The sequence below is a fragment of the Glycine soja genome, chromosome 12, assembly GCF_004193775.1.
Source record: "Glycine soja cultivar W05 chromosome 12, ASM419377v2, whole genome shotgun sequence".
NCBI lineage: Eukaryota > Viridiplantae > Streptophyta > Magnoliopsida > Fabales > Fabaceae > Glycine > Glycine soja.
In genome coordinates this window covers 7,515,833-7,541,757 of record NC_041013.1, presented here as the reverse complement: position 1 = coordinate 7,541,757, position 25,925 = coordinate 7,515,833, and the positions used below count along the sequence as shown (strand labels likewise).

The 25,925-nt window shown below is 34.5% G+C and overlaps 2 protein-coding genes across 2 annotated transcripts; one reads left to right on the top strand and one right to left on the bottom strand.

The window, feature by feature from the left end:
* The first annotated feature begins 2,162 nt into the window (after positions 1 to 2,162).
* On the top strand, positions 2,163 to 14,264 carry LOC114379841 (nicalin-like). The gene is made up of 14 exons (XM_028338622.1): positions 2,163 to 2,698; positions 4,007 to 4,176; positions 5,341 to 5,444; positions 5,830 to 5,896; positions 6,561 to 6,653; positions 6,732 to 6,896; positions 7,005 to 7,145; positions 7,232 to 7,309; positions 7,679 to 7,791; positions 7,865 to 7,925; positions 9,016 to 9,183; positions 11,669 to 11,770; positions 13,679 to 13,768; positions 13,854 to 14,264. The coding sequence occupies exons 1-14, from the start codon at positions 2,425 to 2,427 to the stop codon at positions 13,914 to 13,916; spliced, it is 1,689 nt and encodes a 562-aa protein (XP_028194423.1). The 5' UTR covers positions 2,163 to 2,424; the 3' UTR covers positions 13,917 to 14,264.
* A 2,556-nt stretch (positions 14,265 to 16,820) lies between these two features.
* LOC114379973 (OTU domain-containing protein 5-like) lies at positions 16,821 to 22,523 on the bottom strand. The gene is made up of 10 exons (XM_028338833.1): positions 22,341 to 22,523; positions 22,109 to 22,155; positions 21,214 to 22,017; positions 20,329 to 20,490; positions 19,539 to 19,616; positions 18,211 to 18,289; positions 17,988 to 18,133; positions 17,681 to 17,746; positions 17,421 to 17,595; positions 16,821 to 17,243 (listed from the first exon to the last, which is right to left on the bottom strand). Exons 3-10 carry the CDS (start codon positions 21,850 to 21,852, stop codon positions 17,032 to 17,034), a joined length of 1,557 nt encoding a protein of 518 aa, XP_028194634.1. The 5' UTR covers positions 21,853 to 22,017; positions 22,109 to 22,155; positions 22,341 to 22,523; the 3' UTR covers positions 16,821 to 17,031.
* Between the last annotated feature and the right edge of the window lie 3,402 nt (positions 22,524 to 25,925).

Here is a 25,925-nt window from a genome sequence, read left to right as displayed (position 1 = left end):
TCTTCTCCGAATTGAACCCCAGCACTAGGGGTGGGAATAGGCCAGGCCAGACCAGACTTTAAAAGGCCTGAGTCTAACCTACGATTAATTTTTGAGGCATGAGCCTGACCTATAGCCTATCAAAGGCTTTTATTTTGGCTCGGCCTGGTCTTTTTAAAAGCCTAGCCAGACTTGGTAGCCTATTTAAAAGTCTTCTTCACATTAAATCTTTAATATTCCTAGTTGTTTTTACCAAAAAAAAAAAATAACACACCTTCTATAATAGGCTAAACACAGAATGTTAATTACCTCTATCAAAAAGGATATGATTTTTGTTTGGTTAGGAACGTAATAGGAAAGTTAATAAAAAAAAGGAAACCTGATAGAAAAAGGATATGATTTTTGTATAGGAACTTAATAAGATATGATAGGATATGATTTTTGTATATGAACGTAATATGATATGATAGGATATGATTTTTGTTTGGTTAGGAAAGGGAAGTTAAAAAAAAAAAAAAAGGAAACCAGATAGAAAAAGGATATGATTTTTGTATAGGAACGTAATAGGATATAATAGGATATGATTTTTGTATAGAAACGTAATAGGATATGATAAGATATGATTTTTATTTGCTCTAGAATACAGGAACGTAATAAAAGAAAAATGAAACCTAATAGGAATAGAAGAAGGAACTCTTAACAGAAATAGGAAAACTAATAAAAATAATGAGAAATATAAAGGAACACGTGACTCACACCTTGTAATTAAAATTTTACTTAACTATAGGGATGAAATTTGCTAGTTTTTTAAAAAATAATATTAATTGTACCCAAAAAATAATATATATATATATATATATATATATATATATGTATATATATATAGGTCAGGTCAGGCTAAACTTTATGTAGGTCAGGTCATAGGCCCCTGTAGGCCGACCTAGCCTATTCCCACCCCTACCCAGCACACTTAATCATAAATGTTCAAGCTGAATCAAGTTTTCTCTTTAATTTTTGTGTCCGGCCCATGCATGTTAGTTGATCTTGAAAGTTACCTTACCATATTTGTATCCTCCATCAGTGTAAAAATGTCGTGTAGGAGTATTTTTATATTTTTTAAAAAAATATTAAAATTGTTTTTTCCCTTTAAAACTATATAATTACCATAAAATTATATTTACATATTTTTAATTAAAATTCATTTTAAAATTTTTTTAAACGGATCGCTCTAATATATTTATTTCTCTTTCATCAGCATATTTATTACATTTTTAAAGTTAAATTAGTTTATTAGTCATATAATTTATTTTTTAGGTTTGATTTGATCCTCATGGGGAACATCATTTATCGTCTACCACATTCTATATATATGTTTATAATGGTTTGCTCATGAAACTTTGGATACCTTACTATCGATAAATGATGGCGAATTCCATAATTGCCTCAGAGCCTGTCTATGCAAGAACATAACATATTCTCGTGGGATATCTTATGATCTTGAGTAAGATGAGATATGACCAAATTGAATTGATTCTAAAAATTAGAGGACTAAATTGAAAAAAAAAATTAAAAGATTAAATCAAACCAATATTAAAAATTAGAAAATCAAATTGAATAAAAAAATCAAATCAAATATTAAAAATAAATTAAAAGACAAAAACTAATTTAACCTTTTTTTTACTAAGACTTATTTTCTTGTAAAGTGGAGCATCGACTTGCATTTATAAAACATGTAATTATTCAAGTTCTTCATCATGGATTTAAAACTCAAAATTAGTAGTTTGAAACACAACTTGAGAGTTTCAGAAATATAAAATTTAATGAAATTTAATTCGAGCTTCCCGAACCATTCAACCAACCAAACATATGAGCATTAAAAAAAAAACAGTTGGGTTATTCATATAACAATTAATATAATAAATTTTTCTTATTTTCTCTACCACATTCTATATATATGTTTTTCTCTTTTTTGTCATTGGTGGAAAAATTAGTTGTGCACATAAATTTTTTCTTTAAATGTTATTGTGGTTGTAATTTTTCTTAAGTTTCCACGAGATTTACCAGAAAGAGAAAGAAAAGAAAAATATTAAAAATATTTTTTTTTATCAAAATGAAAAAAAAAGATAAAAAAAAAGAAAATCCACTACTACTAGTACTACTCACTAAAGTGTAACATGCTATGCTACTATACCTGGTTTCCCTCATCTTCTCCCTCTTGAATCAGCGTCACTCACTTTCTCTCTAGCTTCATTTTGTACCTACGTTCTGCTGAAATGGAAAATTAAATATAATTAATATTATTATATTGATCGATAGAAACAGGCTGACATATTTAAGCGTAGATCGGCATCGTGGTGCTGTATCCACTTGTCAATCGCAAATTCGGAAACCCTAGCTAGCTAGCTAGCAGCAGCAGCAGATCTGATCTCACGTTCGTTCGTGGTTATGGCGCCAAGGAAACCTCGCGAGCGTGAAATGCTGCTCGAGTCCGTTATCGCGCTCATCTTCATCTTCGTCGCCTGCGTCGACCTCTGCGACGGCGCCACTGTCGTCGACGTCTACCGCCTCATCCAGTACGACATGTCCGGAGTCCCCTTCGGATCTCGACTCGCCAGCCTCAACCACCACGCCGCCTCGCTCCACTTCTCTCCACACGTCGATCTCTCTCGCACCGTCCTCCTCATACCACTTCGCGAACTCAACATGTCTTTTGTCAAAGGTTCTTCTTCTACTTTCTGCTTTTTGTTTTAAAATTTTAATTTTCGGTTTTATTATTTATTGTTGTTATTTATTTTTTGGTTGATTGTGCTGAGACTAAGTGTGTGTTTGGTTTCACGTCAGATTTTGAGAAGTTGATTTTAAGTAATTTTTCATATGTTTGGTTCCGTGTGGAGAAATTGATTGTTAGTTCCGAATTGATTTTAAGTTTAGGCAATAGCTTTTACGTTAGATAAAATGTTTTATATTAAGTTTTACTAACTTGCATTTATAATAAAAACATTCAAACAATCAGCAAAAATAAAAAAAATTCAAACATATACTACATCACTTTAAAATCGATTTTGCAAAATCAATTTTGTGAACACTCTTCAGATACATACTTAATTGTTGTGTGTGATGTTGATGGGTAACATAATTCAGAACTACGCTAGTTAGGGACGGTTTTTGCGAAACTGCAGATTTGTTGTTGCAGTGTCACTGATGATTTCTTTGCTTCAATACTTTTTCTTTTGTAATTATTGATTTTGATTTTATCGTTTACCTCTTGCGTATGGAAAAGATGAAGTTGCATAATTCTTGGAAGAAATCAACATTCAATATTTAAAACGATTTATATATACTTGTCTGAGAAGTATATAGAGGAGGAAGGAAGTGGTGCTACTGGCAGTACCAGAAATAACAAATATTAAATTGGTTAAGATTTTACCCATAATAGTCTATGGGAAGTACTTTACTTTGTATACCTGTAAAAATGGCTTAGGAGGCTACAGGACGTTTAGCTAAACTAATTAATTAAGCACTTATTGAATAAGTGTTTATCATGTAAACACTTGTGTATAAGTTGCTTCTATAATCGAAGAGAAAATAGGGTTAAACTCTTTCCGTATATGTTATAAACTATCTTAGAGAGAGCTTATGGAAATAAGTTGAAAACCACTTTTGAACGTATTTTAAGCTATTTTCATAAACTCTTCTAAACACTTGTACAAGTACTTATGTTATTCTTCCAAATTCACCCTCATTAGGTTATATGCTGTAGGTATTAAGTTTGAAGAGGCTCTTGTTCAGTAGGCAAGCAGGAAAAGTTATATTGTTATTGTGTTTATAAAATTGACTTGGTTGCTGTGTTTTGCCCCAACCTAATATTATCCATTTTATTCAAAGTTTGAACTGTGTTCTATATTGTTCTAGTTGAATGCTTAAAATTTCTTGTCCCTGTCATTTATGTTGATCATTATTTGAAGAATGTCATTTTGTCTCACTTATTATTTAACAAGATCGAAATCTTGTGACTGCAATATGGCAGAATATATTGCTGAAAGCAAGCCTCTTGGGGGTTTAATATTTTTGCTTCCCCGGATGTTCAGTTTTGAAAACAAAGATGGTATGGGAAGTAATCATCAAGATGAGAGTAAAGAATTGCTGAAGAATGCATTGGATGAACTTGAACAAATACTTATACACGCCAACTTACCTGTGAGTAAATTTCAAACAACAACTCCTTTGTTTTCATTCTTTTTCTTTTGGAATTTCATATAAAATAAAAATTTTGCCTTCTGGAAATGAGAAAGCAATCTTTGATTGATTTGTTCATGAATTATGAGTTCCTTTACATTAGAATAATTGTGGTGATTTTTTTTTCCAACTACTATGTTCTCAAGTTATATATCTTTAAAGTAGTTTGTGCAGTGATTGACCAACTAAGCTGTATTCTCCTCCAATCTCCTAAATGATTTTATAAACAAATTTATTACTTTCTATTGTTCTTGATTCGTTTGATTAAGGGAAATTGGCCTTGTAAGTGTCCCAACAATCTGATGATGATTGAAGACTTTGGATAGCCTCATAATGTGCATGTCAAACTTGTTCGAGTTTCAAATGTCATTGTGTGCATGTAGTGGTGGTCCACAGACCTTGCACATTCACTTGCAGCAGATGATTTATTTATCGAGTTTAATCTTTGTACACTGATAGTGTAAATACCAATTAGAAATCACCATAGATATAACTTTTAAAGTAATTATTACAAAAGTAAACAATCTTACCATACATAGCAACTATGATTGGATGACAGTATAAAAAACCTTTACACTGTCTCATTATTTTAATTAAATTATTATTTATTTATATTTTAGTTGTGGACTTGCGGTAAATGATTTATAAACCTACTATCATATGGCTATGCTTCTCTAGTTGGCCTTATGTGCTTGCTTGCATATTAGGTCCTTGACTGATCAGTTAGTGCTGAGAATTAGTTGCAAAACTTTAAAATTTTCTTAACTTCTATTTTCCACCTAGCTTCTGCTCTAGCACCATTTTTCTAGTTTACAGCATGAACTTCTAGTGATTCCTAAAGTATGTCTTGTAGTCAATGCACAACATAGTTAATGAACTACTGAAATTGGTTACTCAATTATCTAGAAGACCTATATCAGTGTGCTGTGCACACTTCTTTGAATTTAATTGTTCTTCCATAAATTAATGTTTTTTCCATTTATCTAAGGGAAAAAGTGTGACATGACATCCTTTTCTGTGTATGTGAGGAAGCATGTCCCCCCCCTCCCCAATTACATTATCATGTATCATTTTATTTTTGTTATTTTGAGAGAAATTTAACTTAGGTGCTGCATCTTGTTGCAGTATCCTGTTTATTTTGCATTTGAGGATGATAACATTGATGCTGTGTTAACTGATATCAAGAAGAATGATGTCACTGGTCAGCCTGCTACGGCAACAACTGGCGGGTGAGTTCAAATCAGTGAATAAAGCTTTCACTGCTTTAATTAAATTTTGCAAAATTCTCTAGATGATCAAAGCAAGTGATGTGGAACTTTATGGCTTGACCCATTGGATCTTACATATGGGATTACCTTGTATATTTCCAACTTCTGGGTATTAGATCTTGTGTTATTGAATACCTTCTCTTCTATTTGTTTGGATTATGTTCCAATTATCTATTCGTTTCGTAGTTGCTGCTTTTCTTATATTTTTAATTCTCTTTCTTGGAGTTTCTTTCTGTAGTAAGTTAATTTGCATGTATGTTGAGTTATTGTATTACCAAGTTTATGTTTCTTTTGGGAGTGACATTTTCAATGATTTCTTTCCTTTTTCTTTTTTGAGATGTTGCAGATACAAATTTGTTGTTTCAGCCCCAGAACCAAAGAAAGTTGTATCTCCTCCCATTACAAATATTCAGGTGTTTGTTCAACCTTCTTTTTAGAAAAATTCAATGTGGTTGAAATGCTAAATAAAACTAATGTTGTATGAATATAATCTGCTTCTTGTATTATTCTTTTTCCAGGATGGTGAATTTAATTTTCTCCATGCATTTTAATTACCACTTAAGTGTTTGATAGCATTTTGTAAACTTATAGTAACCTGTTTAAATAATCAATTATATGATTATGAACTCCTCAGTTACTTCCTGATGGATTAATTTATCTTGCACGACTCTATTTTTCAACTTTATTATTTTCTTCCTCTTGATCATTTCTTTTTTCCTAGAACACTTTCTTCATTATAGGGCTACTTTTTTTTAATTGCTTGAATGATCATTTTCTAAAGTTTGTGCAAGCTGCAGATTAATTATAGATATTGAAATTTGAACTTGTGATTTATATTTAAGCATGGAAAAATACAGCTTCTTCTTGATAAAATAAAACAGTTGAAGACATGTTTCACACTCATCATGGTAATCACAACTTGTGATATTTATGTGCAAATGATTATGCTCCTACATATGCTTCTGTATTACACAGAAAACATTTACAATCTATCTTCAATCTCATAAGTCTTTTAAAATTGGTGTTCTTTGAATAGAACTTGTATGGATGTTGGATGTATCTTTTATATGGTTGCAGGGATGGTTGGCAGGACTGAAGACAGATGATGATGCTCATCAATTACCCACCATTGCAATAGTTGCATCATATGACACCTTTGGGGCTGCTCCTGTATGTTATTTATGAATTCTGCCTATAAAACCAAACCGTTTGAAATGCATGATTATGTTAAAACATCTGTAATTGCAGGCATTATCAGTGGGAAGCGATAGTAATGGAAGTGGCATTGTGGCTCTTCTTGAAGTAGCTAGGTTGTTTTCTCTCTTATATTCTAATCCAAAGACAAGAGGTCAATACAATCTGCTGTTTGGGCTAACTTCTGGTGGGCCTTATAACTACAATGGAACCCATAAGGTAAGATTTCCTGTTTGGAAGTTCATTTATTTGCTGATAGAACTTTAACACGTAGTCAACCTTCCCTTTTGTTATGCTTTTTGTTACATACAATTCTGCATTTTTCAGTGGCTTAGGAGCTTTGATCAACGTCTGCGTGAGAGCATTGACTATGCTATTTGCTTGGATAGTATTGGCTCTTGGGAAAATGAATTGTGGATTCATGTGTCTAAGCCTCCGGAAAATGCCTTTATTAAGAAAATTCATGAAGTAAGTGAGTAGTCAAAGTGGTGCAGGCTTTACTAAATGGAGTTTCTTACAGTTTTATCTTCATGACTTAATGGAAAATATTGTAGGATTTTTCAAGGGTTGCAGAAGAATTAGGCTTTAAAGTGAATCTGAAGCATAAGAAAATTAACATTTCCAATCCTCGAGTAAGTGATATATTCTCAATGTTCTGTTTCACCTGCCTAGCTCTTTAGTAATTTATAGTTATACTTAGCTTTTGCTCAATCTCAATGTGGTTGTATTTTCAGACAATTGCCATTGTCCCATTATTTTATTACAATATTACCATGTACAAACACCTTATATATGGTTTACACATTTTATAAAAAAAGGTTTGGAAACTGCAATGTATCTTGTCTTCTAATTTTCTACAGCTGCCTTTCACTTCCTGTTCTCAGTCATATCAGCTTGTGCTTCATGTTTTATTGAAATATTTCCCGATAGCAAGCACATGCTTCCAGCATTTTGTCCAAATGCTACCTCTAATAGTTATTAAAGATGGTCATCTGCTGTAGGTAGCTTGGGAGCATGAACAGTTTTCAAGGCTGAGAGTTACTGCGGCCACCCTTTCTGAACTCTCTACAGCACCTGAATTGCTAGGGAAGACTGGTGGTTTGGTTGATGGCAGGTTCATCTCTGGACCTAAATGCCAGAATTTTATTATTTCTGTACATTTTTGCTGACTGAGCTTCATTCTGCAGGCATTTTGTCAATGAAGCGGCTATTGTCAGAAGTGTGAAATTAATTGCTGAGAGTCTTGCGGTAAGATTAATTTTACCTCAAAAAGTAGAAGTCAATGCACACACACAAGAAAACCCCAAAAGATTAGGAATGTAACCTTTTGGTGTTTGTAATTTTTTCCTTCTAATAATTTGGCGTAAGAGTTATGCGGAGTGTTTTGTTGTTTGTTTGTCCTGGGCACTGATTCTTAATTATGCTTGGAAAATCTAGTATTTATTTACCATATTTTCTTGTAGTATGTATTTCTAATAATGTCAAAACTTGTCTCTTTTGTGATTGTGTATAATATTTAATGTGAGTTTGTTTGGTAGATACTTTTTGATATATGCACCAGGTGGTTTGCATCTTTTGATGCTACTTTGTCTTATCCAACAAACACCCGTGAATGGAGCTAAATTTTAGCTAATTATTAATGCCTGTGTAGCACTGTGCATATGGATGATACTGATTCATAAATGACATGCTCTTCATTATATATAATAGCATTGTGTTAAGGGTTGTTGATGAGATTTCACTAACATGATTCCTTGAATATGCAAAGTTTCCATTCTGTAGTTTGATTCATTCTAACTTAAACAGCGGGTTACTCGTGGCACAGATTTTACTTCCTCTCTCTTTCCATCATGGATTCATGTGTTCCTCCTCATCTTTCCATTATCCATCTTTTAAGTAAAAAGCATAGAGAGAGTGGGGAGAGAGACAAGAGAATGAGGAGTAATTTTTTTAAAATGCTCCTTTACCTATCCTTTTTTAAAAAGCTACCATTTATAAAAATTAAGTTGCTTAATCTTTTAAGAGATTTTCAGAAAATGTTTGGCCTACTTTTCCTTTTAAGAAAAAAGCTGAAAAAAAGGGTCAAGCACAACCTTTATTGATTATTGCAAACTGGCTTAATTAGTGAGGCTGTAGTATAAATTGAGTAGATGTTCATGAACTCAGGTGATTATTTATCATCCTTTTTTAAAGAATTGCCCGGAAATTAAAAATTATGTTAGAGGTATATATTGGATTTCCAGTATCTTTTGATGTGACATGTGTCATCAGCTTCATATATTTTTTATGAGAAGCCAACTTCATTGTTTTAAATGTTCTTCTGATCTACTTTCTGCAGAGGCATATCTATGGACATCAAGGAAAGAACATTCAGATCTTTGCAGACAACAGTAACTTGGCTGTCAATCCTTCTTATGTTCAATCATGGTTAGATGTTTTGTCCCAAACGCCTCGAGTAGCTCCATTTTTGTCAAAAGGTGATCCTTTTGTAATGGCACTGAAAAAGGTATTATTGCATTATTTTTGCTTTTTGTTTCTTAAAAGTATTGCTGCAATGTGTATAGTTTTATCATGGATTTTGCTGTTGTTTCAAGTTAAAGGATTACCCACAATATGATGGTTTTGGTTGTGGATCAGCATTGGGAATCTTTGTAGCTTTAGGGAGCACAAATACAAGAGACACATACTATATGATATATGGCAAATTTATAAATCATGAAGACACGGCATGACTATAATAGAACACAAATAAGTAAAATAAAATAAAAAAACCTTCAATCACAACAAAGAATTCATGTTCTAGAAGTATGAGCCATTGTAAACATAATAAAATGCCAAGATTTATCTAATTATTATGGTATTTCAATTTGTATTGATATAAAAGTTAAACTAAAAAATTATAAAACAACAACAACAACAACAACGCCTTATCCCACTAGGTGGGGTCGGCTACATGGATCAACTTCCGCCATAATGTTCTATCAAGTACCATACTTCTATCCAAACCATTAATTTCGAGATCCTTTTTGATAACCTCTCTTATAGTCTTTTTGGGTCTTCCTCTGCCTCGAATTGTTTGTCTTCTCTCCATCTGGTCTACTCTCCTCACTACAGAGTCTACCGGTCTTCTCTCTACATGCCCAAACCACCTAAGTCTATTTTCCACCATCTTCTCTACAATAGGCGCTACTCCAACCCTCTCTCTAATAGCTTCGTTTCTAATTTTATCCTGTCGAGTCTTACCACACATCCACCGCAACATCCTCATCTCCGCTACACCTACTTTATTCTCATGTTGGCTCTTGACCGCCCAACATTCTATTCCGTACAAAATCGCCGGTCTTACCGCAGTCCGATAAAACTTTCCCTTTAGCTTGATCGGTACCTTTGCATCACATAACACCCCCGATGCTTTTCTCCATTTCATCCATCCTGCTTGAATGCGATGATTCACATCCCCTTCAATTTCCCCATCATCCTGTATTACAGACCCAAGATATTTAAACCGTGTGACTTGAGGGATAATATGGTCTCCTATTTTCACCTCTGAGTTAGAAACCCTCCTTCTTTTGTTGAACTTACATTCCATATACTCCGATTTACTTCTGCTTAGGCGAAAGCCATGTGTTTCTAGAGCTCGTCTCCAAGTTTCCAACCTCTCATTCAACTCCTCCCTCGACTCTCCAAGGAGGACTATGTCATCTGCAAAAAGCATGCATCTCGACGCTATCTCTTGGATTTGTTCCGTGAGGACATCCAAAATTAAGGTAAAAAGGTAGGGGCTAAGGGTTGACCCTTGATGTAAACCAATTGTGATGGGAAAATCGTCTGACTCTTCACCCTGTGTCCTAACACTAGTCGATACCCTATCATACATATCTTGGATAGCTCGAATATATGCAACCCTAACCCCTTTCTTCTCTAGAGCTTTCCACAAAATCTCTCTAGGCACTCTATCATACGCTTTCTCCAAGTCAATAAAAATCAAGTGCAAGTCTTGTTGGGCCATGCGATATTGCTCCATCACCCGCCGTAATAAATAAATCGCTTCCATGGTCGACCTTCCCGGCATGAAACCAAATTGATTCTCAGTAACTTGAGTCTCCTTTCTTAATCTCTGTTCGATCACTCTTTCCCATAATTTCATGGTATGACTCATGAGCTTGATTCCCCTATAATTTGCACAATTTTGTATATCCCCCTTGTTCTTATAGATTGGCACTAACGTGCTTCTCCTCCATTCCTCCGGCATGCGTTTTGACCTCATAATTTCGTTAAAGAGTTCGGTGAGCCACTCAAGACCTCTATCTCCAAGAGTTTTCCACACTTCAATAGGTATGTTGTCTGGCCCCACCGCCTTACCATTACTCATTCTTTTCAACGCTTCCTTTACTTCCTGTTTCTGAATCCGACGATAGTACTTGTAGTTCCGGTCCTCTTCTCTTGTGTCTAGACTGCTAGAGTCATATCCATATCCATCATTAAATAAGTTGTGGAAATACACCTTCCACCTTTCCTTGATATCTTTTTCATGCACTAAGACTTTGCCTTCTTCATCCTTAACACACTTTACTTGATCCAAATCTCTAGTCTTCCTCTCTCTACCCTTAGCAAGCCTATATATAGATCTTTCTCCGTCCCTGGTTCCTAGAGCTTGGTATAGTCCGTCAAAAGCTTGGGCTCTTGAAGACGTATACACAGTTACAACTCAACACGACATAGCTACTATTTAGAAGTGTATGTGCATCTTAATTTGTAGCAATATTAAAATTTGTACAGTTTTTTATTTTTTTGTTGATAAGGGAGATTATATGTGCTAATATTGTGTAACGTTTCTGGAAAAGAAAAGGCCAAGAATTCACTTCTTGTCCCATTTTAATAGAAAATTATAATGCAACTGGATTAGAGTTAAGTTGAGGGTGCTCACTTCTCAATTCTCGATACCTGGAGTTTCACTCCTGTACTTACCCAAGTGTCTTACATGTATGTAGGAATTAGAAGACCATACTGATGAGGTAAATCTACATAGAGATGTGCTTGATGGGATGTTCACTTTCTATGATTCAACCAGGGCAAAGCTGAACATATATCAGGTATTTGAAGTTATTTGCTTTGTACCTTGTTCTGTATACAAAGGTTAGCCATTATTAGTGGCTGAATCAACTTAGTGGATCATTGATGGAGTCTTGCTTATTAGACAATCTTCGTTCCTAAGTCCTGACCATGTTTGTAAATGGGCGCAACATTTTTTTGGTTATTTGACTGACCTTTTTTCCCTTATCTTTTTTAAAGGACATCTTTTCCTGGTTAAAAAGGAGGGAATTTTCAGGACAAACAAAATCTGTATTATTTTTTAAATAAATTCATGTTTGGTTGAGCTATTCTTAGAAGAAAAAAAATATTCAAAATCTCTTAAGGTGTACAAAAAGGTTATTTAAGGCCCCAAAACGTTAATCCAAACATGCTTTGAGTATTTTACTTTTGTCTTCATAATTAAATGTTGCCTTGTATAACAGGATTTACTGTGTAATGTTGTGTATCCAAGATGACCACACTAAGCCTTTATTTATAATGAGCAAATAGGATAAGTGTTGATTACATAGGATCAATCTAATGAGTAATAAGGACCAAATCGCAAATTACTATCTAATCATAAATAACAAAATAATATGTAATCTTAACACTCCCCCTCCTATGAATCGAGCTTGTTACAAATGTGGTCAACCCGATAGAAATTAAAGGTGGTTCGTTGGAGACGCGTCACATGTCGTGTGCGTGAACTTCACGTGCCAAGGCCCTGCGTGGGGCCGCATGCACCCATATTTTGAGTTGGTTGCGCACATGAACGATGTGGCGGTCTTTGGCGATGATGATGGGCACTCTTCACCTGTGAAAAACAGAAAGGCCTACCAAGGACCTCTTGAGGCAGAGGGAGAGAAGACCAGTGTAATGCTGGCCGAAGATGCATCACGCGTTGTGTGCGACTTAATGCGCCAGAGTCCTACGTGTGGTGGTTTTTTGAGTTGGCTGCAAACATGGATGATGTGGCGGTCTTTGACGAGTTGGTGGCGTTGGGTTCGCCGGAGGGAGATGCTTTCGGTCTTTTAGGCACACCGGCGAAAAGGCAACATGGTGGTGGTGTAATGGTGCTTGCAGCGGTCGTAGTACTGTTCACACGAAAAGGGGGGTTGGGGCTAAGAAAAGAGGGAAAAAAAACAAAAAGCGATTCTAGCCATGCGGTCATGCCAGATAAATGATGGCTTGGTAGCAGCCAACGGAGGTCTGCAGTTGCAATGGGTATTGTTCATCCGTGACAAGAGCACGGGTAAGAGTGTGAGATGCCCACGTGTGGGGGCACATGTGGTGGCAGACGGTGACGCAATTAGAGTCAGGGTCGTCGAAAAGGCTGCAAAACTAGGGCAGTCGTGTGGTACTTTTCACTTTGAAGAAGGGCTGCAAGGACTGGGCTTTGTGCGCCTCAGTTTGGCGAGCTTGGCTCTGTAAACGAGAATCGGATCGGTGGTCATACATGTCAGGAACAGGGACTGTTTGGCACAGAAAAAGGATGTGTGTGAGAGCATGTTGGTGGTTGTTTCAAGACACCGTCAATGGTGTGATGTAGATTGGTAGAAGGTGGTTCAGATCCACAGGTTGTTGGCAGGAAAGTTCACCGAAAAAGCTTAAACATGTTGCTGGAAAGAGATGACGAGCGGAGGTCCAACTAGGGACAGTGGGTCCCCGGTGAGACATGATTTTTGTGATACCTCAACCAACAATAACTAGCTCTGATACCATATAACAGGGTTTACTGTGTACTGTTGTGAATAGATGATCACACTAAGCCTTTATTTATAATGAGCAAATAGGATCAGTATTGATTACATAGGATCAATTTAATAATGAGTAATAAGGATTAAATCACTAATTACTATATAATCATAAATAACAGAATAATATGTAATCTTAACACCTTGGAAGTAATTGTTTTATGGGTTTTACAGGTTGCCAGTGTCACATTTGACTTGCTGTTGCTTCTAGTGCTGGGATCGTATTTGATTGTGCTCTTCAGTTTCTTGGTCATCACCACTAGGGTATCTTTTTATCATCTAACGTCATTTTCAAAACTTTAGGTATCCAATTTGTATGCACTCAATCTTAATGGATGCTGTTTGACAGGGTCTTGATGATCTAATCAGTCTATTTCGGCGGCCTCCCTCTCGAAAAGTGAAAACTGCATAGTGGCTAGCAGGATTTTGCCAACATAGTTCTGAAGTTCTAAATAGTTTCTTAGGATGGAGGTTTCTAATGAAAAAGTTTTGTAGCGGATTTTTTTCGCCCTTTGCTGAAGTTGGTTGCTTTAGTGGTTAAAAACAGCAAGATATTTATTTTTGGCCGTGTGAAATTAACGACGCCAAAGTTTTGATATTTTTTGCCCGTTTCATTTGGCGCATTTTTGTTGTGGTAAAAAAAATGCTTACTAATTCATGCCTTTTGAACACAGGGTTACCCGGGTTGTTATAGGCAAGGCTTGTTTACATGTTACTTAGTTTCGGCTCAATAAAGGATCCGTTTGGTTGATTTGTCAAATATATGTTTGCTGCGTGCTTAATAAACCGACACCGCATAAGATTGCAATCGAAAGACCTATTGTAATAAAATTCATTTGTCCAGTCGTGTCAACTGTTACATCATTTTTTTTAATTTAAAAAGTTTAAAGAAAAAGGATTGAGCATAAAAAGTTTTATATCATTATTTAATCATAATTTGTTATATACGATGAATTTGTGATTGAATGATAATGTAAAATTATTTTTCAATGTTAGTGTATAGGTATTAAATTCAAAAGTTTAATCTATAATTGTTATCAAAATCCCAAACTCAAAAGTGATTGGATTAGGGGACTTTATACAATTTTATGGGAGCTGAATTGGGTATGAAACTACCCTATTTTCCATAACGCTCGGGGTTAAGGATGATGGTACGCAAAACTTGTTTATATATAGAATACAGATAATTTTATAAAGGTTTAGGGCTGAGACAACATGTATCTTAATAGTGTATTTTAATAGTGTATTTGGAAGTAAAGATAGAAATAATATTGGAAAGAAATATTGTAATTTTTTTTTTAGTAGAATTCACACTTTTTACATTCTATTTTTATTCAAGAGTTTGCGACAAAATGAAGATGTAAGATTGATTTGGTGATAAATAAAGTAAGGAGGGCAAAAGAGGTTATTAGTTTGAATCTTCCTGTTAACAAAAATAAATAAATAAACAACTAATATTGTTAAAAAAATGGAGAACCAAGATATATAAGCTTGGCAATAGAGAAAATAAGACAAGAAATTTGGATCAACATGCATGAAGGATACAGAAGGGAAATTTCTGGTCACAAATACAATATCAAAAGAGTGATGGAGGAATTACTTTTATAAGCTTTTTAATGATGTACAGAGATAGGATACTAATATAGAAGGAATAGAAATTCAAAAGAACGAACAAATTTTGGGTTATTACCGTAGAATTCGGATAGAAAAGGTAAAAGAGACCCTTAAAAAAACGAATGAAGTAAAATTATTGGTTCAGTAGTTACAAACCTATGTATAGTCCCAAGGGTGTGCAAATGCACCCTAACTTGGCTTCATTCCTTGCTAATTTGTCAAATAGGTTTTATGACAAACAAAATTTGCATTTGCATTAGATTTGATTTACATTGCATTTGCTTTTGAATTTTTATTTACATGATATACAAAATGGTGAACTTTTGTATACTCGAGGATGTGCAAATGCACCCTCTTATGTAATTTTTTTTATTAGATAAATTAAAATTTTATGATTTTTGTCTTTATTTTCATTTATATAATAATAATTATTTTTTTAGTCCTCAATCCGTCTTTTGGTCTATATCTTATATAAGTTTGGTAACTTGTTGGAGAACAATGATTCATTTGGCTCATCAAGTTTTTCAGTGAAATTTTGAGATCTTAGAAAATGTCAAAGGAATGGAGGAAGAATCCTGTGGTTCCTATATTTAGAATGTAGAACTTGAGTCACAATGAAATCTTGGGAAAAGGTGATTGAGCATAAATTAAGAGAATAAACAAGAATTGTAAACAATCAGTTCAGTTTTTTTGTCAGGAAGGTCTACAACAAAAGTCTTTTATTTTTTAGAGATATTGATGGAAAGGTGTTAAAATAAAAAGACACCTACATATGATTTTGATTGACTTGGGATAAACTTATAATCAAGTATCAAGAGAAGTAATTCTGAAGACTTTAGAGAAGAAAGGTGTTTATTTGACTTATATTCAGACTATACAATACATTATAAAAGCATAACTACTAATGTGAAAACTTCAAGAAACAAGAATAAGGACTTCCTTGTAGAGATAGGAATGCATCACCATTAAGTCTTTGTTGAATCTAATCTTGGACTCGCTTACCAAGAAGATATAAATAATCCATAATTTCATAGTTTCTGGATGATGTAGTTCTAATTGAAGACTCAAGGGAAGTAGTTTACTTTAAACATAAACTTTGGATATACAATTTCGACATGAGGAGTTATTGCTTAAGGAGAAGTAAGACAGTATATATATTGCAATTTCAGTAAGAGGAATATAAGTTGAAAGTAAAAATAAGAAATATCTTATCACAAGTTTCTAGATTTAATATCTAAAATCAATAAATTAATGTAAATGTCACATGATACAAGCAGAATTTAATAACGGATAAAGACAAAAACATATTTGTAATGAAAGACAAAAACGAATACAAAATGAAAATAAAGAAATAAATAATGACGAAATGAGTCGAATTTGTAATCAATGCAGCTAAAAGAAAATCCTCGTTATCAAGTAGCACAAACATTAGTTACTACTTCCTTCCGGTCCTTTTTAAATTAAGAAGCAAGTTGTAGTGAAAATAAAGATAAAAATATCAGTATAATTTGTCCCATAAATAGCCCCCTCTCTTTAAATTAAGAAAAATGTTTCATTGAAAAACCCTTTCGGGCATTAACAAAGTTCATTTTTAAAAGAAACAGGGCACACACAAATCCAGTTTTAAAGATGAATAACATATGGGAACTTAATTTTAAAGAGAATTAATTTTTCTAAATATCCATTCACGGTCAGCCTTGGATTAAAAACATCAGGAAAAAAAAATGGATTGAATAGAAAACGACCTGCTCATTAGCCAAATAAGGTTGAATCGTGGCTCAGTTCTTTCTTTCTATAGCCGTCATGAATATGCCAGATACCAAATTGAACTACAGAGTAAGTAGCTTGATACATTTATTTAACTGATTTGGTTGCAATTCAAAAACTAGATATTTATTTGACTTGATGGCATGTCATTCAGTGGCCTTGCCTTTACGTCTGCTGCTACTGCCAGTTTCTAACAGGTAACAAACCATGGAATCAACATCGTCCCCAAATATGCTGTAAGCCTCAATCGCTTGCATGTAACTGAATCCCATTGATAGTAACATCTGCATACCGCTACTAAGATCAGAACCATGCTCTTTCCCATGTTCCGTCTTGCGATCAGTGCCAGATGAACCGGCTGCTCTCATCAACACATAAATAGTTAGCTATATCTCAAAATAAAAAAGTAATGAGAACAAAGTTTTACTTAATTTCACACGTTCAGGTCTAAAACACTTGCTTAAACCTTGGGGGTGTAACAAACTGTTTTTAGGGAAATAGAACTTGTATAAAGGTGTCAAAGTAAAAGACTCACTTGCTCCAGAAGATGATGGTTCTGCGTTTGAGGTAGAGGACTCTCTGTCTCCAAGCTGTTGCTTAAATGTACTATCTGCAAGGTACTCAGCTCGAGAAACTTCAATCACCATGCGTTCAATTTCCTTTTCTGTGAGCTCGAGATCAGAGTAAAACCGACCCTCGGCTAACAGTGCCTGTTGAAAGCAAAAAGATAAAAATTATTGTTATCATCAAGAAGTTAAAAATCTGTCATTCTCACTAACAATTTAAAATACTTACATTATTGATCTGTTTGTCTTGTTGAGCTTTAATAGCAGCCTTGACTTGATCTTTGTCAACATTTGTCTGCATCATAAATCACAAATGGGCCATCAACTATTAGCAAACCAATTAGTTAACGTGACAACTTCCATAGTTCTGAGCCCTAAAATTGTTGAGGTTTCCTATAAATGTTAATTGCAGAGTACAATCTTAAGTTTGGCAGATAAACCTAAACTCTTGATGTTTCATTAGAGTATAGAATGTTAAAATCATACCACAGGAGGAGAATGACAACAAATTATGTAATAATAGGCATTGTACTTACTCCACGAAGACTGCTGAACCCAAGCCCAGCACCAATTGTCAAGCGCCGTGGATCAACAAGGGAGTTGTAATGATTCCCATGATGATAACTCAATCGTATTGGTGGCATGTCAGTGTTGTAGCTTCCATGAAAGATATTGATAGGTTCTGCATCCATAGTTGATGTTATTGAATAGCACATAAACAATCACAGATTCACAGCCATCAAAATTTCAGAGGCTCACCTGTGGTGTAGGAGTATATGTGAATTGGACGATTATACATTTCACACATGGCTTGGATCTCAACATTATTTCCATAGACCTGCCAAGAAGGATGAACACGAGTTTTGCTTAAATTGGAAATTTAAAACAGCTATAAACACATTCTAACAGACAAACTGCATTTTCTAATAATGTTAAAAAGGAAGGCTACACATACAGTGAATAAACAATAAATGCAATTTCATCTTCCCATGTTTCAACTTACAAAAGATATAACTAATGTTTCAACTACCTTTCCTTAAGTGCTTAGGGTGGCTTAAAATTTGGGCAGAGCACATAAGCTTCCAGTCTTTGAGACAACCCCATATAACATAGCTAAAACTATATTTCAGGTGCCTAGCACAACAAAGGCTATTTCCATGCATCCTTTAACACATCCATACAACAATAAATTCCACAATTGCCAATGCTATGAACTGATTGAGCTCTACACTTGAGAGACTACTGCTAGTCTTTGAGACAACTCAATACAACAAACCATGTTTCAAGAACATGACGGAGGCTATTTACAAGCATCCTTTAATACATCCATCCAACAAAAAATAGCCAATGCAACAATTTCTAAGCATCTTTTATGATTGTCGACGTCATAAACCCAACAAGTACAAGTTTATGTGAAACTACAATTTCTAGGTTAAAAAAAGATAAGTATATATAATTTAATCTGCAAAATGAGAAACAGAAATACCAAAACACCAAGAGACTGAAGGGACTTGTCAAAAGAACTATTTCAAATGAAAATACTACTAAAACAATATAACCAACCTATTAATACACTTGACCTTTTTTCTAAGTACATTCATATATAATTCTATAATGGACAACCTTACTTTCTAGGAATAAGTGCAGAAAATTACAAGCTGTTAAGCTCATAAATTGAACACTAAAGACATGTTCAGAACCCACTACTATGGCACTAATTCAATTGACTAAATAAGGATTAGGATAAGGATAATAAGAATTCCTTTAATTATGAAAATATTGTCTGGAAGAGCAAGATTTTTTTTTTCCAATTCCTCTATAAGGCAAATCCACATCCACATTATTGACAAGCATGCAGCTTTGATGGTTATGGTATAAAATTCTAAACAGTTTAAGAAATAATTTGCCAAAAATATATTAAAAATAAAAACTGACCAGTTCCACCACAAAGTTCCACACAATCAATAGCAAATGAAAAGGGAGAGAAATAAAGTAATCATATCCAAACACAAACCTAAAATCCCAATAACTGCAAGTTTTTCCTTGAAACAACAAAAATAACTTCTGCCAACTATACTGTCACATACCTTGTCTCTTCTCTTTCTCTTGCAGTAAGATGTGAAGCCTTCAGTTATAAACTGAGAAAAGTGATCTCTCTCTCGCTCCTGAAATGTAAAACCATTAATCCTCTGAAGTTCAATAAAACTGCACCAATGTATGTGCATGAGAAACATCAAGGAAGTATCGACATTCAGCTAAATGTACATACTTAAAACACCAGGCAGAGTCACAAAATACTGATGAACCACCAAAAGATTTACAAATAAAAAATGTCATACTATATTAAAAAGTTAATTCAAATAGCCAACAATTTGTCAATTGAATTAGAGTCAACATATTTATGAAAAACAAAGCAAGAAAAATAAAATCTAAAAGCAACAAAACAGGACGTTAAAGGATAATTGAAGGAAATTCTACCAGTATGTGCAAATATACATGTGTTAGCCACTGGAAAATGAAAAAAAAAATAAAGAAAAAAAGTCGCACGACTTTCTTGAATCCATTAACCAACCATTAGTACATACATCCTAAAACAAGAAACCTAAAATCCAATATTCTAAAACTTTGAAAGCCTTAAAAATATATGGTAGGCCCTTTCCTAATATGTTAAAAATGAATAATTCTTCAAGAGATACAAATGCTAAAGAGAACTAAATCCTTCAAAAAATCAACACTATTTGTTTGTTAAGATCAGTGAAACCGATAGAAATTACATCAGCTTCTGATAAAAAGAATAATCAGAGATTTACATTCTACGGTAAGCAGATACAGTATGGATATTTGACACAAATAAATACTAATACAACATTATCATACCATATAATCTATGCACATCTGTCTGATCAAATCATACACTTCAGAATCCCCATACACCTGATCTGCAACAGCTCGGAATAGACAATTTCCATCCTCCATCATTTTTTTGACTTCATAACCTTTTGCCCTTCTGATATCAATTTCGAACTGTCGCTCCCTTTCCTGTGATAGATGTCAATATCAGTTTGAATTTTTAATATTTTATATATATACATGACATAAGGAATCTCAGTAGGCTGTCAAGCAACAGAATAGCATTATCAAGGTGGACCTTTGACTTCACATGGAGAAACTTAACATACAAGATTGCACAAGAACAAGCAAGCATCAAGATACAACACAACATAGGGTTTCCAGCATAAGAAATGTAAAGTATGAATGATCAATAATGAAAAGTGTTTTATACAAATTAGACACATCCCCCCAATCCCTGTGTGACATAATCAGCCAATTGTGAGACAGTAGCATGTCTATATTCTAAAAAGATAAAAACCTAGTTGACAAATATGCCATCATGATATTTCAATTACTTTGTATCAATAACTAGGACGAAATACTACTATATCAATATTCTAAAAAGATATATACCTAGTTGACAAATATGCCATCATGATATTTCAATTACTCTGTATCCATAACAAGGAAAATAATGCTAAAGGGATGCTTAAATAGTCTCTTAGTTAACATGGTTATTCTCTTATAACATCAAAGAATTGGCCAAATTATGTAACACATTTCTTAGTCCTTACTCCTTAGTAATCTCTCCTTAGAACCAACTCACACATTACTGCCAAAAACAGAATCATATACCAAGACTCATAGCAACAAAAAAATCCAAAACACAGGCAACATTTATGTACTTATCAAGACACGTGATCAACTTACAAAATCATCATAAGATGAAACCAGGCAAGGCTTCTGTTCATCAGCACTGTTGTACCCCTCACTTTCATTATGTGACCTGGGAGAAGACGGCCTAGACCCAGCAGGTGAAGTCCTAGCCGAAACAACCGGCCACGTAACTGCCCTCCTCGACGATCCGACGCTGCCGGAATTCAAACTCCCGGCCACACTCCTCCTCGAATTCAAGTTCCCCGTCACGGAAGGCTTGGGAGGCGGCACCGGAGGTGGAGGGGGACACGAACCACCACCAACAAGGAGGGAAGAAGAATCCCCACTCGAACCCTCACTCTCCGAAACAACTCTTTCACCAACTCTAAGCCCACTCAACCCCTTCACAATCTCCTCCCTAACATCACTCTCAACAACAGCAGCCACGTCATCTTCACACGACCCATCACCCTGCTCAAAATGAACACCCTCCTCACTCTTCCCCTTATCACCACTCTCCAAAACCTCATCCGACACAACAACAACCTCGTCACTATTCTCCGGCAAAACCGGAACCTGCGGCTCCGCTCGCACCGAGGAATTAGAAGAAGACCCACCACCACCACCACTGCGGTTCGGGTTCGACGAAGAACCACCACCGGAAGAACCCCTCTGAACCAAAACGCGAGTCATTTCAATTCGCACCGTAACGCAACGCAAACCCTAATTTTGGATGAATTTTCAGAGGGTTTGGACCATTAGTTTGTCGCGGGTTCTGGCTTTGGGCGCAGTGATGCCAATCCCTTGGAAGAACAAATCTTTGTTGCAGCAGCAGTAGTATTCCTCGCAAAGCGATCTCTGCATTCCCCTAACAATTCTCATCAGACCCAACCCTCCAACTTTAAAGAAGAAAACCTTTCTTTTTTTTGGTTAAGAAGACGAATTTTACCAAGATTTTCCGCCGCCGAAAAATCAAAACCCTTCGCGAACCGAAACCTGCACGCACGCACGCATCCAAATCAAAATTTTCGAGTGCGGATCGAAGGGATCAAAGAAAACAACGGAAAATTGTAATTGTGATTATAATTATAATTATGATTATTATGAATTTGAAAATTGAGAAAGAAAAGAAAAATGGAATGAAGAAGAAGATTGAGGAATGGAGTGGTTGAGTGACTGACCTGAAAAGAAGGATTGATTAGGGTTTTGGAAGCGAAGAGAAGAGAAGAATAGAGAAAGGAGAAAAGTGTGGAAACTTTTTAACGGTGAGTGAGTTTGTTTCAACACCAACGGCCCCTCCTTCGCCACCTTACACCTGGCCACCCAGACACACTTGATCGCACGTGCCACTTTATGCTACCCTTGTCCGAATGGAATTCACGTGTGTAAAAAAAATTCAGGTTTTGTAGGCTAAGATAAATAATAGTAAGAGATAAAATAAAATAGAATATTATCAAAGAAATGACTCCTATCGTATGTGACTGTGACAGATATCGCTTCTTACAAACTAGTCTTTTTTTTATTTCTTTTTTTATTCAGACGAGTGCCTTTAACATAGTATTTAGTTTAACCTAAAAAAAACATAGTAATTAGTTTAGGCAAAAACTACGGTGGAAAAGTATTTTTTTTTGTGTGGTGCACAAAAAATATTGATCTTTAGATTGATCTTGTTTCACAATAATGCATTTTTCACACTTTATTATCAATTTTCTTCTTCTCAACTACTCTGTCATTAGCCACGGTCTATGCACACTAGACTTTGTGTCACCATCATGATCCTCGAGAACATTGAATCAAGCTTCTCCAATATCATCCACACCTAACGCGAAGCACCACACCACCTAACACCTCTCAAAACACATCATCAACAACATAGCCCCTACACTTGGTGTGCTCATTTATAGACGAGAACAACAACAAAAAGTAACAAGTGGGTTCCATATTTGTTTTTTTGGGTTTCCAGATTTGAACAACAAAGTTTGGTGCTTATGTGGATGTCGTTAACTGTAACACTCCGACGAATCACATCGGGAAGAGAGGGATCTAGAGGCTGTGCAGGTATTAGATTGTACAGTTGAGGATGACCTAAATGAATTAATTGGTACTACCTATATTAACAATACGCATCTACTTTTCGGTAGCTTATTACATAAGAACTTCACAGTTAAGCATGTTTGACTTGGAGTAGTTATGGGATGGGTGACCTTCTGGAAAATTTCTCAAAAAGTGTGTGAGTGAGAACAAAGTACGTTAAAAAGTTTCATGTTAGTTTGTGGGAATAGTCATTGATCTTAGAAGTAGGTAAAACTAATTTTTGAGGTCTTGAAAAGGACTACCTACTGAAGATTTTGACCAGTAGAGAGTTATGACCAACAAGGATGTTGAGTGAAGTGTCATAGTGTGTGAGCCATCAAGAAGTCGACAATTAGGGATATTACATTAATAGCCAGAGAAGAGGGCGATAAGAGGAGTTGTTGCTAGTCGAGTTGTGTTTGGCAGTGTAGCATGCGGTGGTGTTGGAGCGCGCACATGGCGTGCGATGGTACAAGGTCAGAGATGATCATGGGTGCATGGGCCTAGTTGGGTCACGTGACATTGTCGGGGTCAGAGGTGACATCGTAGCACAATTTTGGTGGCATCTAGGTTGACAGTAAGATTTGTGTTGTGGTAGAGGTGGTAGCACGCATAGGAGGTAGGTGGTACTCATGGCTGGAGGAGGGGATGATGGTGGTCAACTACAGGGTAAATGAAGAGAGGTGGTCATAAGGTGTGGAGGATGCACCATAATACTATGGATGAGATCAATCTAAAGGTCGTTATTTTTTGTGCACTATAGACAAGAAAATTTACTTTCCCACCATAGCCAACACCTTTAGTTTAACCTAAAAAAATAGAGTATTTAGTTGGAAAGAGATAGGAGAGAGGAAAATATTTCATTTTTTAAACTTATGCTATTTGGTTAAATTGGGAGGAGATGAGACATAATGGAGGAATACAAAATTTCTCTCATCCATTTTTTCTCCTCTTCAATATTAAGCAACATTTGTTTCACGAATATTTTTTTAGTACTTGAAATAAACATGAATATTATTCTTGGATATATTATAAAAATGTGTTTGGTTATCTATTAAAAATGATTAGGAATTTTTTTATGCAATAATTACTAAAATATTCTTATTAATAGAGTTTGTTAAAAAAATATACAATTGTGTTCAAAGTATGTACAAATATAACAATCCACTCAAAAGTCCCAAAATAACAATGCCAAAAAAATGTCACTACAAACCATCACAATCCCATGATTATATTTTATTCAGAAAAAACGTACAAGAAGGAAGGAAAACATTAAGAGAATAGTGAAATAGTTAGTAAGGAAAGTATATGCGTATTTTTACTTACCAAGAGTGATTTTTCTCCCACAAAAATAAATATTTTATATCCTTCTATTGGGATTAAATATTACTTGAAGGTGAAATTATGATTTACCCATAAACAAAGTATTCCCATAATTAATTATTTTATTACTATGTAATAAACACGGGATAAATTTTCTTCTATATTCTTGGAACTAAAAAATTTATCCTAAAACAAACACCTAGGAGATTTAGGAGAGTGAGGAAAGGATTTTAAAATTTTAAAATAGAAATTTTTTATTATTGAAATTTACATTGAGTGTATACTGAAAATCATAGTAGATGTGCATTAATATCATTTTTAATGATTTTTTTTTAATTTTTATTCCTTAATTAGTACTCTTAGCATTTACCTAAATATTTAATACTTTATCTAGTTCTATACATAAGAAATAAATATTTAATTCATCAAAATCAATAAAAATAGTCAAATTAATTAATCTTAATTAATAATGACATAGATTTAAATTTATTGCAAAAAGACCATTGAATTAAATGATTTAAGTGATAGTTATAATTAATGAAACTATTTGTAATTTAAGAAATAATTTTCAACCAATTAGTATGACTGATATTATTAATACTCAATAAATGCATTCACTTTTGTAGGAGATGAACAAATGTATCAGTAATAGACTTCACAATAAATTAAAGGCATAAAGAAAATTAACAATTAATACATTTCAAAGAAATGCATATTTCTTATAATTAGAAGAAAAATACTCTCATTTGTTTCTTATATGAACATGAATAAAGGTAGCAAAGCAGGCCAACCTATCCTATCTTAGCCCACCAAAAATGGGTTGGGGGCAATCATGACCTGCATGTTGTTGGTTGGGTGAAAGCCATATCCCGCTTTGTTTAGGGTGTATTGGGTGTTAGGTATCTAGTAAATTGTTTAGGAGGCTGGAAACACACGTTTAGCTGGAAATCTCTCTTATCCATCATTTTTATTAATGAGCCTTTATATAGGCTTTATATACATACAACAACTAACACAAAGCCAATAACTAACCATAACAGAATTAGTTATTGACTGATTCACAGCTTAACAAATCAATTAGAAACTAACTCTAACATATCCTCCCTTAAACTGAATTTTCAACAAGTAATTCAGTTTAATCATACAACTTTATCATCCCCAATCTGCTTCTAAAGTTAGAGAATGATTCTAACTTCAGAGGCTTTGTCATAATATCAGAGATATGCTCTTGGGAACTGCACTGAACTAATTTGATAACTTCATCTTTACTGAGGTCTCTGAGAAAATGAAATCTCACATCAATGTGTTTGCTCCTACCATGCAACACAGGGTTTTTGGACAATTTAATGGTTGAGTTGTTATCACAATAT